At 49.2% G+C, this 17,375-nt stretch overlaps 1 protein-coding gene across 1 annotated transcript in view; it reads left to right on the forward strand.

Moving 5' to 3' along the window:
- The first annotated feature begins 15,137 nt into the window (after window positions 1-15,137).
- LOC102387989 (mast cell protease 1A-like) overlaps window positions 15,138-17,375 on the forward strand; it is a 7,025-nt gene continuing 4,787 nt past the window's right edge. Inside the window, exon 1 of the mRNA XM_014526689.2 lies at window positions 15,138-15,252. Coding sequence (XP_014382175.2) covers window positions 15,138-15,252 — 115 coding nt within the window. The remainder of the gene's footprint in view (window positions 15,253-17,375) is intronic.

Consider the following 17,375-nt stretch of genomic DNA (forward strand, 5'->3'; position numbering starts at 1 on the left):
AGGCTGAAAAAAACTGGATGATTTAAAAAAAGGTAAAATCCTAAAAATGTGGATATGCACATGCTGTCATAGAAACACAGATAGGTATTCACTCAGGCCTTGTATTTTTTATAACAACATCAAGTAGCCAAATGTTCCTACTGTAGCAAACACAGAAAGATGAGCGTGGCACCTTGCAGACTAACTTGCAAAGAGAGGCATGAGCTTTTGTAGATTACAGCCTCCTTCACCAGATGCTATGAATGGACTTAGAGAGCAGGGGCTTATAGGCAGCCCTCTATCCTCAAACAACGGCTCTCCAATAACCGCCTACCTTCCTCCTAATCTCATATAGCCTTGTAATAGACCCAGATGCAGCTGTGCCCTCATCAACACAGATCACATCATCCCTGGACCAAACCATAACATCTGGGGTTCATTCATCTGCTCCTCTACTAATGTCATATACCCCATCACCTGTTTAGTGTGTCCCACTGCTAGCTACATTGGACAGATGAGGCAATCCCCATAAGAGTGAATGGATATTGATCTACAAAACTCTAGAGCTCTTGGTCCAAAGATGATACCTTTTATTAGACCAACTAAGAAATCAGAAAAAAAAAATCTTTCTGTGCAAGCTTTTTAGGCACAGGTGTCCTTCTTCAGGCTGAGGGAAAATTAAAGATGGTAAAAGCCCCCCTTTAGATAAACTTCATTTTGCATAGAGGAAGATGAAGGTGGATATACGTTCCTCTGGGTCCATAACAGTTCCTTAAAGGAAAGGAGCTCTTAAATAACCAAAAAAAGCTTTAAAAATTGTTGGAATGTTGCTGCATGTGAAGGTTCAGGAAATATATGTGAGAAGTAAGGATTTTTGCAAGTGAAATATCCTATTAGACCAACTGCGTGGTTGGGATAGACCAAAACAAGCTTTTGAATGCAATGCATTATTCAGGGGACTTGAAGTCATTTATGATCCAGTGACCCATGCAGTTGGTCCAATAAGACATCACCCACAAAGATCCTTCCTTCTCAGTTCTCCACTGCCTGTGCAACTTCCATTAATATGTATGAATTATGATAGTGTCTTTAATTATATGCTCATGTACATTTTTCCACAGGACCCCATTCATTTCTTGTATGCAGTGAATCTCTGGGAGCAACCTCGGTATGTTTAGCAAAGGAGGCAGGATATTGAAGGTAAAAGGATGGTATAACGGTTAAGGCAGTTCAATGCTGCCGTGGGGACCTGGATTCCATGGTGATGGGCAAGTCACTTGCACTGAACTTTCCAGATAGGATTGCTAGTGACATGTTCTCCATTTTCCAGATGCCCAATGTGAGGATGAAATTAATAGGGAGGGGAGGAGCCGTCATGGCAGAAGGCGATTAGTGGCATCCCTCAGGGGCCAGTACTTGGACCAGCACTTTTCAACATGTTCATTAATGATTTAGATTCAGGTATTACAAGCAATCTGGCAAAGTTTGTGGACAACACCAAGCTATGGGGGAGCGTTGTTATGCTCAGAGACAGGCTGGCAATACAGGCAGATCTGGACAGGCTCATAAAGTGGGTAGACCTCAACCTGATGTCATTTAATACAGAGAAATGACAAGTGCTCCATCTGGGGAGAAATAATCTACAACACACTGACAGGCTTGGCAGCGCTCTTCTTGCTAGCACCACAACTGAATGAGATTTGGGTTGCTGTAGCTGGCAGAGCTAACCAGATACTGGCATACATCCACCAAGACATCTCCAGTAAGGCAAAGTATGTAATCCTCCCGCTTTACTCGGCCTTGGTGAGACCGCAACTGGAGTACTGCATCCAGTTCTGGGCGGTGCACTTCAAGAAGCATGTGGAGAAGCTTGAGAGAGTCCAGAGGAGGGCCACATGCATGATTAGAGGTCTGGAAACCAAGACATACGAGGAGAGGCTGAGGGACTTGGGATTGTTCAGCTTGGAGAAGGGAAGACTCGGGCGGGGGTGGGGGGAACTTGGTTGCAGTCTATAAGTATGTCAGGGGCATACATAAGGGTTTGGGGGAGCATCTATTCACCAAGGCCCCCCAGGGGAGGACAAGAAATAATGGGCATAAGCTGACTGAAGATCACTTCAGGCTAGACATAAGGAAAAACTTCTTTACAAGCCAAATGCAGAGGGCTTGGAACAGGCTCCCACAAGAAGTTGTACAGTCATCCACCCTGGTGATCTTCAAAAAACATCGACTCCCATCTTGCTGGGATCAAATTATCCCAGCAGTCTTTCCTGCCCACATGCAGTGGGGCTGGACCCGATGATCTGTAAGGTCCCTTCCAGCTCCTAACAACTATGAAACTATCCCCTGAGGCTCCTTCCAATCCAGCCCTACTTTCCTATGCTCCTAACTAATATTTGAGAGGCATTCTGATGCACAGGGGTGAGCAATGCAGAAAAGAACCACAAGGAAATCATCACTTCATCTGCTCATGAACAACACACAGTACGTAACACCTGAGGAATTGAACGAAGAAGGCAAAACACAACAAAGAGTTGCTCATTAAATGAGTGTTGTCCATTGTGAACACCCATCCCATGGGAAAAATGGTACGTGACCACGTAAGTACAGACTATATCATAAGATGCATGCAAAAGGGACAGGTTTATGGTTATGCAGCCACCCTTAACGTTAGCATTTCCTCACGAGTGACTGCTTGACTTTTCAAACATTCTTTGCTAATGGTCTTTTTAACATGGGAAGTTGCCTGCCTCATTGTAACCCTGTATTCCAAAATGCTGGCAGCAGAAGTATTATCTGGTTATGCTTTTGGGTGCCCCCTACTTCACTTCTGCCTTTTAGCTTGTTATGGATAACATTAAGTCCTCCCCAGTGCATAAAATCCCTTCCAGAACTAAATGGTGGTTAGAGCAGTTATGCCAGATGTGGAAGGCTTGGTCTTCTTCAGCCCAAGGGGAACAGAGGCGACACCTCCCACTTCCAGAGTACCTGAACACTAGGCAACTGACTGTCAGAGATTCATGGCATGAATCCTGGGCACAATAAAGCCAGAGGGAATTCTGCCACTGGTTCAGAAGGGGGCCACAATTCCATCTGCAGTCCTCAAGGCCAGAAGGGACCAGTATGATCACTTTGCCTGAGACCTCCTGGGAGACTGGCTTATTCCAGCCTTCCTTTATCCAGCCCTACTCTTCTCCTGGTTAGGAACCATATTATAACTCCAAATCTAAGTTAACTCACCACTAGTTTAAACACATTTGCTGTTCTGGTAACCTTGTCCTTTAGCTTAAATAGCTCTTCCCCCTCCCTAGAAAAGGGCATCTTTTCTAATCAGCTCATAAGACAAACTCTCCATCCCCTGCTCACCCTCCTTATCCTCCTCTGCACTTGTTTCAGTTCATGAAGCAGGTTCTTAAAGAATCCTTTCTAAGCACCTGGGGGAGAAGAAGGTGATTAGGAAAGGTCAGCATAGATTCATCAAGGGCAAGTCATGCCTGACTAACCTGATTGCCTTCTATGATACGACAACTGGCTCTGTGGATGCGGGGAAAGCAGTGGACATGATATACCTTGACCTTAGCAAGGTTTTTAATAGTCTCCTACAACATTCTTGCAAGCAAGCTGAGGAAGTATGGGTTGGATGAACGGACTGCAAGGTGGATAGAAAGCTGGCTGGATTGCTGGGCTCAGAGGGTAGTAATTAACGGCTTGATGTCTAGTTGGTAGCTGGTATCAAGTGGAGTGCCCCAGGAGTTTGTCCAGGGGCCAGTTTTGTTCAATATCTTCATTAACGATCTGGAAGATGGCATAGAGTGCACCCTCAGCAAGTTTGTGGATGACATCAAGCTGAAGGCAGTAGTAGATACGATGGAGGGTAGGGTTAGGATTCAGTGTGGCCTAGACAAAATGGAGGATTGGGCCAAAAGAAATCTCATGAGGTTCAACAAGGACAAGTGCAAAGTCCTGCACTTAAGATGGAGCAACCCTATGCACCAGTACAGGCTGGGGGCTGGTTGGCTGGGCAGCAGCTCTGCAGAGAAGGACTTGGAGGTCTGTAACATGTCAGGGTCCCAGGGGTGGCCATGATGACCCCTGGTGGCTCTGTGACCATGCCCCACTCTGCCCCTAGAGTACCTTCCCTTCTCACCTGCCCTGCCTTGATGAAATAATAGTAAATAGGGAGACTGCCCACAGACCTTTGCATAGCCCTGGTTCCACTGAACCCCTGCTAGGGACCCCAGAACCCTACTGGTCCCCAGGCCCTTGGCAGGGCACCCAAAGCCTTAAGGGCTAATTGCATGGCTCCAAATCCTGCTCTTTACCACACCCCATGCCTAATGGGTGTTATGGTAACTCTAGCCAACTGCCTACCAAGAATGAAGGGGGAGGGGGGAAAGAGGGGTCAGGCAGGGACAGAGCATTGCCACCCACCGCCCCATGCTGCCTTCCCAGGCCGTCCCTGCCATTGCCCATCATGACTAAGGGGTGGGGGGGACAGGGGGATAGTGTGTCACCACCCAGTGCCCCTGCTCCACCTCCAGTCCCATGCATTCCACCCCCACCCCCTGTGCACAGGAGCAGTGGGACGAGGCCAGGACTGTGCTGCCAGCATCTTGCGCCTTTGAGCTAGTGGAGCGAGGCTAGATCTACCTTTGGCCCCATGTGCCCTCCCCCACATCTGGCCCCTATGCACCAGAGTGTACTCCAGCCCCATAGTCCCTACCATCATGACCCTTAAATCTTGCTAGGTCTTTTAGCCTGGGCCCATTGAATCAGAGCTGGCTTTGAAGCTCTAGCTCTGTTTGTCCCCTCCATCACCAGGCCCCTGTGTGGCTGCATCCTCCCTCTCCCTCTGCACCCTGGGCTCCATAATTGGGTGAGCCTGCCCCTGGCAGGGCTCAAGGCAGTTGGGGGCTCCCTGGGCACTAATGAGGTCTCTGTACCTCCCTTTTCAGCATCATCCCAAACCACCAGTGAAAACAGTAATGTAAATCATAAGCCCCTGGGCTATAACATAACCAACAGTAGAAGCAGCCTTTTGCCCCCTTTAAGAGAGTAAACCTGCTTTCACTTGGGTACCAGCATACCTCCCAGTGAGCTCCTCAGGCCTAAGCCTTCCTGTAAGTGGCAAAGCGGTCTGACCAGTGCCCCTGGGTGCTTCTCCTAGGCAGGAGCTCCTAAGCCTGCAGCAGGCAGAGATAAACTGCCTGCCAGCCCCAAAACCTCAGGCTTATGTACTCCCAGGCTCTGCCTACATCCCATCAGCTGATGGCTTGCAGGTGTCTGCTGACTGCCTCCTTTGCCCTGTTGCTCTGGGAGCTGGCAGCTGCTACACCTTGCCTGCCCTGCACTGCTCCCTGGCTGGACTGCTTTTGTCACAGTAGCAGGGAGCCCAGGGCTTCGTGGAGCTTCTGGCCTCCGTTTAAGAGCATGCGAGAGCAGGCTTCTCCCTTGGCTTCAGCCCCAGTACTGAGTGCCTCGCTCATGCCCCTCTGTCATCCTGGACCCCCTGTCCCCAGCCCAATTAGAGTGTCTTAAAGGCATCCCCTCTGTGGCTTCATCCTGCCCTTTCCATGTCTCCCAAACCCCATGGTTTAACCAAAACAAACACAAACCAACCCAGTTTTAACTCAATCTTAAAACCCACCTTGGGTCTCTAGGCTACTGTAAACCCTGTCCCCAATCAGCTGGCTCTCCCCTGCCTCCCAGGCACCTTCCTAGGTCTGCAGCTTCCTCTACCAGCTTATGTTGACAGAAGCTCCTCTCCTTCGGGGGTCAGGCCCAGGCTGCTCTGGCTAGCTGGGTTTATCTACTCCTGGACTCCCCCACCTGGTTACCTGTCTCTTTTCTACTCAGCAAGCCTGCTCCTCTCTGTTGCTGGCTCTCTGGCTTCTCTACAGGCTCAACTTAACGACTCTGCTGGAGTTTTGCCCATTGCCTACTGCAGGGCAGCTGGCTCCCAAGGAGTCAGCCATAGCCTCATGGCTCCTGTCTTTCTGCTCTGTCAGCTGCTTGCTTTCTGGCAGCTGGCCCCAATTCGACTGCTTCCCAAAGGCGGGTGCTGCTCTCACACTTAAAGAGGCTAGAAGCCCCCTGTTACAGGGCCTTCCAGGGCTAAAGGCATGAGCTTGGGTTGGAGAGTCCAGTTTCTGTGCATGCCTGCTGTAACACTTGTATCCTATGTGGGTTAGGCATGGCTGGGGGCTGACAACACACCTTCACCAACAAATTACAGATTTCCGCTGCTCAAAGGAAGTTTGCCCATAACTAATCCAAGGCCTCCTACAGTTTGAATCCTCGCTCAGTTTCAACTTCTCTGAGCCTTCTGGCCAGCACATGAGGGGATCAAACCTGAGGCCGTCAGAAGCATAAGCATGAGCTGCCCAACTAACAGGGCTGCTTTTCAAATGCTCTAGACATGGGAGATGCAGAGCTCCCTCCACAGTCTTTTTCCTAGGCAGTGTGGGGCTCAGAACTTGCCACTGACACTCACTTTCCCACCTGAGCAAACCCAAATAGCTATGCTCAGAAGCACAGCCCACCCAGGATGGGTTAGTTTTCAGGATCTGCTTTTTCTGCATGGTTGAAGGCAGGATTTATTCCTTTAATCAGAATGATAATCCTGAATGCTTCAATTCTGCTTTAGCAGACAAGGATCTTTGGGTAAATCTGATATTTTTTATTAGACCAACTAAAATAGTCGGAAAAAATTCCTCTTTGCAAGGTTTTGGGTACAAACACTCTTCTTCAGGCAGAGGAAGCATCTGCAGTAGTTTTGTGCTCTTCCTAGATAGGATAGAAGCCAGAAGCCATTATGCAAGATTGCCGGTCAGCACAAATGCCAATGTGCTTTGTAAGTTCTAGTTCTAGGAAATTAATCAATGTTATTATCTGTGATGCACAGTGGGGGAGACTCAGGCATGTAGGGATGCGACTTGTCCCAAAAATCACTCTGTGAGCCACGGACAGAGATAGGAATACACTCCAGGCTGCCTGGCTCCCGGATCCCTCTTACTCCATCTCTAACCAACCATTCTCCCTTTTCTTTTCATGGAGTTGGGACTAGAACCCATGAGTCCTGATTACCCGATTCACTTTTTTGCAGATGGTCATCTCTGCTAGTCTTCTCTCTCAAGCCACTCAGCTTGTCAGCCCTCTCATCCAGGACAGGAGAGACGCACCTGACGCTCTTTCCTCTCCTTCATCTAACCATAGAATCATAGAGAAGTAGGGCTGGAAGGGACCTCCAGAGGTCACATCTAGTAGGGTTGTGAAAAGCTTCAGTAGTCGATTCGATTCAGAGGAGATTTGGCCTGATTCAGGGGCCAAATCTCTGAATCTGCATCAAATCAGGAGACCCATTAAAAGATCCAAATCAAATTGAAAGCCTCCAAATCAATTTGGAGCTCGCTGCCACAGGGAGCTGGCAGCCCCCTTGAGTGCCCCCCCACCCAGCTCACCCCCTGCCCGCTCCTCCATCTCCCCACCCTCTCCATAGCACCCCTGCCTGGCCCCAGCGTCCCAGCACTTAAAAGAAAAAAAAAGCCTTGCACTCACTAGCAGAAGCAGCAGCAGCGATCAGAGCCTCTGGGGGCTTGTGGCAGAGTCCCCCCCATGCAGTGCGAGGCAGCGGTGGGCAGTGGGGATTGCCCCCCACCCTGCACCTGGCACCTCCATGGCTGCTGTTGCATCTTGTGGGTGCAGTACAGCTTGGCAGGGCGTCGCAGGGCTCCACGTGTTGTCCAGGAGCTGGGGCTGCTCTGGCTGAGTGCACCTAAGCTCAGGGACAGTGCGTGGTGCCCTGCAGAGCCGTGCTGCACCCACGTGATGTGACGGCTGCCACGCGGGTGCCAGGCGGGGAGACCAATCCCCGCTGCCCCACACTGCATGGGGGGGGCTCTTCCACAAGCCCCCAGAGGCCCTGATCACCGCTGCTCCAGCCGGTGAGTGTGGGGCAATTTTTTTTTTTAAGTGCCAGGATGCCAGGGCCGGGCGGGGCAGCCATGGGGGTGGCTGGGGGCGCAGGTGGAGGGCAGGGCCCCACTTGCTGCTGCCACGCCCCCACTGCTGCCACTGCTGCTGCCGCTACCACCGCCTGCTCAATTCAGAGGAAATTTGGTCCGATTTGGTGGCTGGATCTCCAAATTCAAATCTTCCGAACTGAATTGGGACAGTGATTCGAATCACCAAATTGAATCACTGTCCCTCTGAATCGGCTGAATCCAAAGCCAAATCAAATACTTGCTGCCAGGGCCGTCGTGGGGGGGGAAGTAAATCAGGGTGACTGCCCCGGGTCCTGTGTTTTGGGGGGCCCCGCAGAGCTGGGCGGAGCAGTGGCAACATGGAGCTGAGCAGAGCGGCGGCTCCGCGTCCAGCCACTTGCTACCCCCCTCCCTGCCACCACCACTGCCACTGGTGGCAGCAGCTTCTTTGGGTCTGGGATCAGAGTGGGGGCAGGGCCCTGCATGGGCTGATTTGCTCCAGGCCCCACACCCTGCTCGGGTTGCCTCTGCTTGCTGCTTCACACAAGCCTAATATCTAGTCCAACCCTCTGCTCTAGGTAGAGTCATCCCTATCCAATCCATCCCATACAAACACAATCTAAAATCTACATAAACTTACTATCAACCCTGACAGAGCACAGACCTAACATCTGAACTTATCACAGGGAAAGCAGGGGAACTACAGCAGTCAACATCCTGCTTCTATAAAATATTGTCCATATACGTATAAGAGATCCCTGGTAGAGGGCCACATTCCCTGCTACAGAGGAAGGCAACTCCCCCCTACTTCCAGTCCATACCAGTCTGACCATAGGGCTAAATTCCTTCCTGACCCCAAATCTGGTGATCAGTCTGACCCTGACTGGAGGGGCAAGACCCTCTAGCCAGGGACTTCCAGCTTTGAGCCCAGCATTGGTACAGCTCAGGCAAAGTCCCCAGCCTTGGCTGATGCCAACACCCCAATGCTTCTGGGAAGTATTAAATACCCCGACATGTAGCAAAAAAGGGGTGGGGGGCAACCAGCAAAGCCCCAAAGCATGGGAAATCCCCATAGTAGAACACAGGAACAGCTACTCCTAGACCATCCCTGACCAGTGGCAGTCCAACCTCTTCTTGAACACTTTCAGTGATGGAGAGTCCACAACTTCCCAAGGTGTTTATTCTGCACCTTCCACGTCCCAGGTTAATGTTCTGACCACCAACCAAGAGGGTATTTCATGTTGCCTTAGCCTATCTAGCTGAAGCCAGAGAGAGTGATCCTAATTAACCCAGTGGCTAGGGCACTGACTTGGGAAGGAGATATCTAGGTATCACACCCTGCTCTGATACTTGATTATTTTAGGGAACAGCTCCAACAGGAAGAAGTGATAGTTTGCCAACTCAGAGTATCCTTTCAAGTACTTTCCTGGGTGCTGGATGATACAGGTTCACATATGCTCAGGAAAGGAGAGGTAAGAGATCACCAAGCAGATTTCTTATTGGCCTAGCTAAATAGTCGGGAGAGATGTTGGATAAACTCGTGGGCACAAAATGCCATTCTTCATGTCTGGGAATGAAGCAGATAGAGCCTAAGCTAAATACCAGGTTGAACAATTACTCTCATTTGACCACATCATGTACATGGTTATGTAAAATGAGAAGTGGGGATGGGAAGTAAAGCTGTGGACCAGAGATGTTATAAAAAATCACTATGTACCATGTAAAAACAGTTGGAACAGGTAAATGTAATAATGAAAAATAAGACTATTCAAAAGTCTTATTATTTGTGGACTACCAAGAGGTTAGCAGAGGGGCCAAGTAAATTGTAATGAGCCATGAAACCATTGTGTCTGAAGTATGTTGGACAAGATGCATCATACTTGATCACTAGCATGAGTAGGATCCATGGATTCTGGTGGCTTTGCTGTGGGGTGGGTTGATCCTGGTGTGTTAGCAGGTTTTTTCACTTTACCTTTGTTGACCAGCAGGAAGTTTGCTTCTGATGAGTTAGGTAAGGTTGGGAGGCTATTCAAAAGCCAGGCATTTTGAAGGGAAAAGGAATATCTGGGAATATTTCTCTCAAGATGTGATCCTCTTTATGGATAATATAAAGATATAGCTAATATGAAGGTTTAGACTAGCTAGGTTCTAATTGTTTGATGATCCTTCTTACAGGCTCCAGTGGGATGGTGCCATCCAGTGTGGGATGGTATGTGACAACCAGGGATGTGGAATCACTGGGGGATTTTCTTTTCATATTATAGTTGGTTTGCACAGGGTATTTGGGTGGCTTGTTCTGAGGCAGCTTGTTTCTCTGCTGGAGCGTTCTTGCTGGATAGAGCAAGGTTTGTTTGGTAATATTTTTATTGGATCCCATGTTTAGTTGGGAGAGCTGTTAAACAAGCTTTCAGGCATAAAAAGACTTCTGTCCTCAGGTCTGGGACAGAAGCAGATAACAGCCTGAACTAAATATCTTTTTGTTTAGTTCCTGGACCACCACAACACTACCTACTAAGTCAATGCAGTTTTTAATTGGTGAGGTGGGTGTCAGAGCAGATATGCTTGTTATTGTTATCTGAAGCCCTGGCAATAAAACTATTGCTTTCTTTGTGTGTTTAGGATGATTTCCAGGTTTGTAGAGGAACTGGAGCAGGAGGGAACTTGCTCTGGGTCCAAGGAAATACTCTAAGCCCTGAATAGAGGGTACAAAGTAGGTGCCTGACCCCTCTGTCACTGTTTCATGTGTTACACCTGTCTGTTGGATGAGTTTGACCATGAAAGGGAAGTGGGAAGTTACCACTTGTGGATCAGGTCCCTTACAAGTGGTCTGATTCATTAACATAAGTAGAATAAACTAAAAGGGCAATTATTATAACTTGTACTTTGCTGGGGCAGTGGCTGCTTCTCTCAGACTTGATGAAAGGCTCAAAGCCTGAAAGTTTGACTCTGAACTTTCCTAGCCATACTAGTCAGTCCAATAAAAGATATTTCTTCACCTCTTGCTTCACTTATTTCCCAGCACCAGCTCAGCTACCACAATAGGGTTGGTTTCTCTTATCAGGGCAGAGAAGCCAGCACTAATTGCCCCCCACAGACCAGCCGTTAAACACACTCATGTCCGTTGCACAAGGGATTTTGCCAGTGACACATCATGGGCAAAGCTCCAGGAGATCAAGTGGACACAGTTGTCACCAACAGCCACCTTCCCCGCTGTCCATCCATGCCCTCCCTCTTGCCTTCAGTGCCCTGGGTTAGTGTAACAATGCACGTTCCCCCAGGACCTCAAAGCAGCACACACCTCTATCCCCAGGCGTCTAGGAGGAGAGTGTGGTCTTGCTGACTCATAGGGTCAGATCCAAAGAGGTATTTAGATGTGCTGACAATGCGTGTTCCCAAACCTGATTTTCAGGTGCCTAGTTCCAGGAGTACAATCCCCACAACCCAGATTAGGTCCCTCAGTTCCCTGTACCTTAGGTGGAGAGATTTTTGCATGTAGGAATGGTAGTCTCCATGCGCAACATTGAGAGGGTGAGGTCAGCCAGCCAGGAGACAACACTGGAAAAAGAGGAGTTTCTGAAGTTTCACCTCTCTCCTATACAAAGGCATCTCCCTGAACCTCTGAATTGGGTGGTCATGTGAAACTGGTGTTCGCTGCCTGAAATCCCTGCCTAGACATAAGTGCCTAAGTCACCCTCTGCCTACAGGCAATGGGCTCCCTCTTTTCCTTTAAAGCACCATTGGTAGTGGTGATCTTTTGCATAACAGCTTAGCAATTTAAGCACTCATGTGGTGAGCAATGGCTTGAAGTTGCAGCAAAGTAAGTTTAGATTGGATATCAAGAAAAACTTCTTCACTGTTAGAGCAGCAAGGCAGTGGAACAGATGCCCAGGGAAGCTGTGGACTCTGCATCACTGGAGGTGTTCAAGAAGGGGGTGATCAGGGATGACAATGGATTTATAGGGGATGGTTTGGATAGGGATGATCAAACTGCTAAGCTCTAGAGCAGTGGTTCCCAACGCAGTGCCTGCGGGCACCATGGTGTCCCCCATGATTTATTCAGGTGCTCGTGCGCATTTTCACGATCGTTAAAAATCATTATTTCAACAAAAAAATGCTGTCACTGCCAATTGAACTCAAGCTGTATGCAATGGCTGCCAAAATGAGACTGAGTCAGTCTGACTGACGCAGCGATGGAGTGCCACTTACTACTCCCTCCCCAAATGAAATACATGCATGCGCATCTCCAGGATTCTAAAATCTAAACTTTAATATTCATATTGGCGCCCGCTGCTTTTTCTTTTAAATTCAAATGTACCCTTGGGCACATAAACAGTGTGAACCCCTGCTCTAGAGGTCCCTTCCAGCTCTACTTCTGTTTGAAATAGGAGAGATCACAGACATACTGTTCGAATATCTGGTCAAGGATTTTTCAACTCAATTTTTTTATTCACTGAAAAGTGCTAATTAAGCTAAACGGAAACTTTGCAAAACTCTATTGTTTCTAGCTCCAAGGTAGAGTTTCCAACCCCTCAGAAAAGCCAAGAGCCTGGGGCATCCCCATGGGAGACTCCAGCTCAACCTCTTAGTCTCCACAGCACCTTGAGCTTCACTTTTTTGGTATCTCCCATGGGTGGCCCTAATGACTGTATTGGAGAAAAGGAGTGGTTAACAGTATTACAGTCATCGGCTTTGGCTAAGCTCCGAGGAAAACACGGCTGTGATATTTGGGTCTCTCCCTCACATGTCAGTGTTTTTCACCTGCCTTGTTTCTCCTCTTTCCTCTTGTTTTCTGTCTGAAAAGGACCCTGCAGAGCTGGCCAAGGACACTGAAAGCAGAGGGACACTAAAAGCAGTGGACTTTGCTCAGCGCCAGTACAAATGCACCTGCTTTCAGACTACTCCAGCAGCAAAGCTGCCAGCAAGAGCCAACACCAGAGGCAGAAGTGGTATTCTCTTTCTTCACTTATCTTTCCTTTCCCCTTTTCTGTGGGTGTTTTATCTTGTTTGTCTTCAAGGAAGCAGGGTCGGTCTTTAACCACAAAAGTGACAACAGTAGCCAGCCAGTGTTAGCGAACTTCTCTTTTTCCCCTCCAAGAACAGTTAATCCCATCCTGAACCAGTGTTCAAGACTAGTAAAAGGCAGGCAGCTGGGAAGGAACGAGAGGGGAGGGGGAAATGGGGCTCCCTATAGGGGCTTTACAGTTAGAAGAAAATGAGTAAGGGACATTGCTACAATGAAATCCTGACTTTACACGTCAAAGCCTTTAACGGTTTCTATTTATAGTTCTACCTTTTTAAAAAAAAAGCTAAAGAGAGATTTTTAATGGCAGTTATTCCAAAGGGAATGGTTAGCAATTACTTCCAGGGAAACCCCAGGCCTAACAGAATGGTTTAACAACCTAGCAAGATTTTCATTGTCTTATCCTTTCTCAGGGACACAGCTCCCACTGTCCACAATATTGTGGGTGATTTTCATGTCTGGTTATGAGATATCAAGAGAACTAAAAGTGGGGGAGCAAACTCCCATAATTCCCTGGGCTCTTTCTGAACTAATGCCCCCATCAGACTTGAATTTTCCCTGCAGAGCAGGCCGATGGGAACACAAGTCCATTCTCATCTAGACTACCCAGGGCCTTCTCCTGGGTCCATCACACTGGTACTTGTGTGCTTTGAGGCCCTAAAAGTCCCTATTGCTAGGCCCCAGATTGGAAAGGTTTCCTCCAGCTCACTCTTTTGCTGAGAAATTTCTGCCATCTGCTCTTTTGATGGAAATTAGAAACCCACAGCAGGGTCCCATCTCCTCCTCTTCTCTGACATGGGAAGGAAAAGGGGAGCAGAGGCAAGAGAGCTGATGACTCAGCGTTTGCCTCGCTCTCCACTAGCATGCCCAGGGGACTGAGGGGCTGTGCACGTGGGGCACAGGCAGGCTTTAGGTGTGCACATCTCCAACTGAACAGGGCTCTAGGTAGGCCCCAAGTGGCTCCCAGCTCCAGGTATTCTGCAGCCTCAGAGATGGAAGGACACTGCCTCCCAGAGGGACTTCCTCTTCTTTGCTCTTTGGAGGGAGGCGAGTTTGCAACACCCTGATGGCTCCCTCACCCAGCCCCCAAGTGCAGGGGGTGTGGATGCTCTGCTTCAGGGGCATGTGGGCACAGCCCTTAGGTTTCCTGCTGCATCTATAAAAACCCAGGTCTGAGGCAGAGGTGCTGACACCCCCTGGACTCTGAAGATGCTGCTCTTGCTTCTCTTCCCTGTGACCTTTCTCCTGCCTGCTGGCACTGGTGCTGGTGAGTACAGAGTGGAACTGGGGCGTGGAGGGGAGACCTGTTTTTTTCAGGCCTATTTGCTAATCCTGGCCCTTCCTGAGGAAGAATGTTTCTGCACTGATGTTTCCCTCGGGCCTGCAGCATTGTAGGGTGGAAGGGACCTGGAAGGTCAAGTAGCCCAAGTGCAGACTGGGCTTCTCCTAAACCACTCCAGACAGACATCTGTCCAGCCTCTTCTTGAAACCTCCCAGTGATGTCCTCCCCTTAATCTCCCTTTTTTTCCCCCCGGATAAAGGCATCTAGTGCCAACAACTGGGCACAGTTCTCCAGTTGAAACCTAGCCTGTGGTGAGTAAACTGGTGCTAGCACTCCTGTGCCTTGCCTCCTGCTAATGAAAACTGGTTTCACTTATTTTGTGTTAGGATCACATTTCTGACTTGTGCTGAGTTTATCATCCCTCAAAACCTCTGATCCTTCCCAGCAGCTCTCCTGTTTAGGCAGCCATCCCCTGTTCTGTGTTTGTGCATTTATTTTTAACCCCCTAGGCACAGCACCTTTCATTTGTCTTTGCTGAATTTCATTTTGCTCTCTATAGCCCAGACCTTCAGCTTAAGATGCCTTTGAATTTCAAACTCATGCTCTGACACAGTTGCAACTACTGCCAGCTGTGTGTCACCTGCAAGTGTAATTAGTAACATCCCTAGTCCTGTATCCAAGTCAGTAATAATAATGCTTAACAGCAGCAGACCAAGATCAGACCCCACTGGAGACATCTTGCCATGAATGATAGATCTGTTCATTGATACATCTTGCCATTGATCTATTCATGGTTAGTCTTTGCTTGTTATTGGTGTTACTGGTTTTATTGGTTAATCAACAAATTATGCAACTAACTAATGGTAATCCTATCATGCCCATGTTCTCCAGTGTGTTGAAAGGACCTAGGAAAGAGTCTGCAGAGGGGAAGCCCACTGTGGGATCTCCTCTCCTTAAAGTTCCTGAGAAAAAGAGAGAAAGGCTGAGAGGTAAAGGTAGATAGTGATGATGTACAGAAAGAGACAGAGAGAGACTGACCATGGGTTTGGGGTAGAAAGCAGGGATGCTGGCTAGGAAAAGAGGGAAGAGGTTCAGAGGTCTCTGGTTCCCACATACTACCTATTGAAACAAGGTTCAGAAAGTATATACAGCCCCATCAGCTACAAGCAACACTGCACAGAAATGTCTTTGCCGATGGACCTTGTTCAAACATTTTTCCTTATGAAAGCAGGCTTTGATTCAACTCTCCCACTGGCCTCTGCGGCACTCAGCTGAGGACCAAATCTCCATAGTGAACTATAGCTTACACCAAAGAAAGCTTATAACTACCGCTTATACCAATAAAGAAACTTGTCATGGGATCAAGAATTTTATGCTTTTTTTCAGAGGGGATGAACTTGTAGCCATCGGGATGGGTTAAATATTTTTACAGAAACTTCTGCCCCCCCGAATTGGGAAAATTGGGATTTTGACAAAGCAAAAGTGTTCACAGACCTTTGTCTGCTCTCAGTGAAAGTCTCAGCTTCTCAGTGGAAAAATTAAAAAATCAGAGGGAATTGTTTAATTTGAAGCATTTGACAATTTTCTTGCCTTTTGTTTTTGGTTCTTGGTGATTTACTACTTTTTTTTTGGTTAATTTTGCTATTTAATTGTTTTTTCACATTGTGGTTGTTTTTCACATTGTGGTTGAACTATATTCATTTTAGGCAGATTTTCTGTTCATGATTTGTTTAGGCTTTGGTAGGTTTTGTGTTTTTCTTTCTTTTAGTTTTCAGCCAATTTTCTTCAGATTTTGTGCGTTTCACAGAAGAAAATCCCCTTCCAAACAGGCAGTTGCATGTGTGATCCTACAGCTCCTAAGTTGCCTTTTTCACTGCCTGCTCCCCTACTTCTGCCCACTTCATCACAGACTCTGCAAGGCTGAGACCGAAGCACCGTTTCCTTCCCTCAGTGCTGCGGAAGATGGAGCTTGTGGTCTATGTCTACTCCAGCTCTGCTCCTTTTCTCACACCCCTCAAGCTCAGACTAGTGAATATAGGGCAGGGGAGAGGATTGGAGCCCTGAAGGGAGTAGGGCCCATGTCTGGGAAGGGGTGACACAAGCATAAATGATTTCTTACTCTTGATACTGCTGGGCTCTATCTCAGGGGTGGGCAAAATACAGCCTGTGGGCCGAATCTGGCCAGCCAAGCACTTCCATCTGGCCCACGGGGGCCCCCCAACAAATTGTGCCCCATCCAGGCCTTCTGCCCACGAAGGTGGGAGTGAAGCTCCCATCTGTACACACAGCCCCAAAAACTACCCTATTGCCTCGCTCCCACCCTTGTGGGAAGAAGGGCCCAGGGGGCTAGCGTGCAGCTTCCGTGCGGGGCTGCTGCTGCCACAGCCCCCGGGACCTACTCACTTCCTGGTCTCTTGCTGGCTCCGGGTAGCCGGTAGCCCGTAGTGAGGGGCTGGTGGCAGCATGGAGCCCGTGCCCAGGGGGACAGGGGACAGTGGCAGTGCAGACCTGGGGTGGACAGCGTGTGGGTGTGAGGGAGAGTGGGGGGTGTGGGGACCGCCCATATGCCCCCCCATGGTGCGCAGCCCTGGCAGGTGGTGGCATCAGCAGCAGGCAGGGAGCTCAGGGTGGGGTGCGGCTCTGGCCAGAGCTGCACATTGTAGTGAGGGGTGCGGCCTCCGTGTGGCTGCCTGTTTTGCCGGTGCTCCCTGTCACTCCCATGCAGCCCCTGCATTCAAATGGCAGGCAGGGAAGCCCCGTGTGCTGGAGCCAGGTGTCTTCCCTGCCTGGGCTGCGCAGCACCAGAGAGAAGCTTCAGGCTCTGGAGCGAGCTGCGTTCCCTGCGCCGTAGGCGAAGGCACTTGGGGCTTTCCTTCCCTGTGGCTCAGCCCCTGTGGGAAGGCAGCTCACTTCTTTCTGGTGCTGTGCAGCCCTGGCAGGGAAGGCACCTGGCTCCAGCACATGGGGCTTCCCTCCCTGCTGTGCTAATGCAGGGGCTGCGCAGGAGTGGCAGGGAGCACCAGCAATACAGGCAGCCACACGGAGGTTGCGTCCCTTGCTGCGATGTGCAGCACTAGCTGGGGCTGCCACCTGCTGGCCCCCTGTGCCCCCT

Source organism: Alligator sinensis, unplaced genomic scaffold (assembly GCF_000455745.1).
Source record: "Alligator sinensis unplaced genomic scaffold, ASM45574v1 scaffold1264_2, whole genome shotgun sequence".
In the NCBI taxonomy this organism is placed as follows: domain Eukaryota; kingdom Metazoa; phylum Chordata; order Crocodylia; family Alligatoridae; genus Alligator; species Alligator sinensis.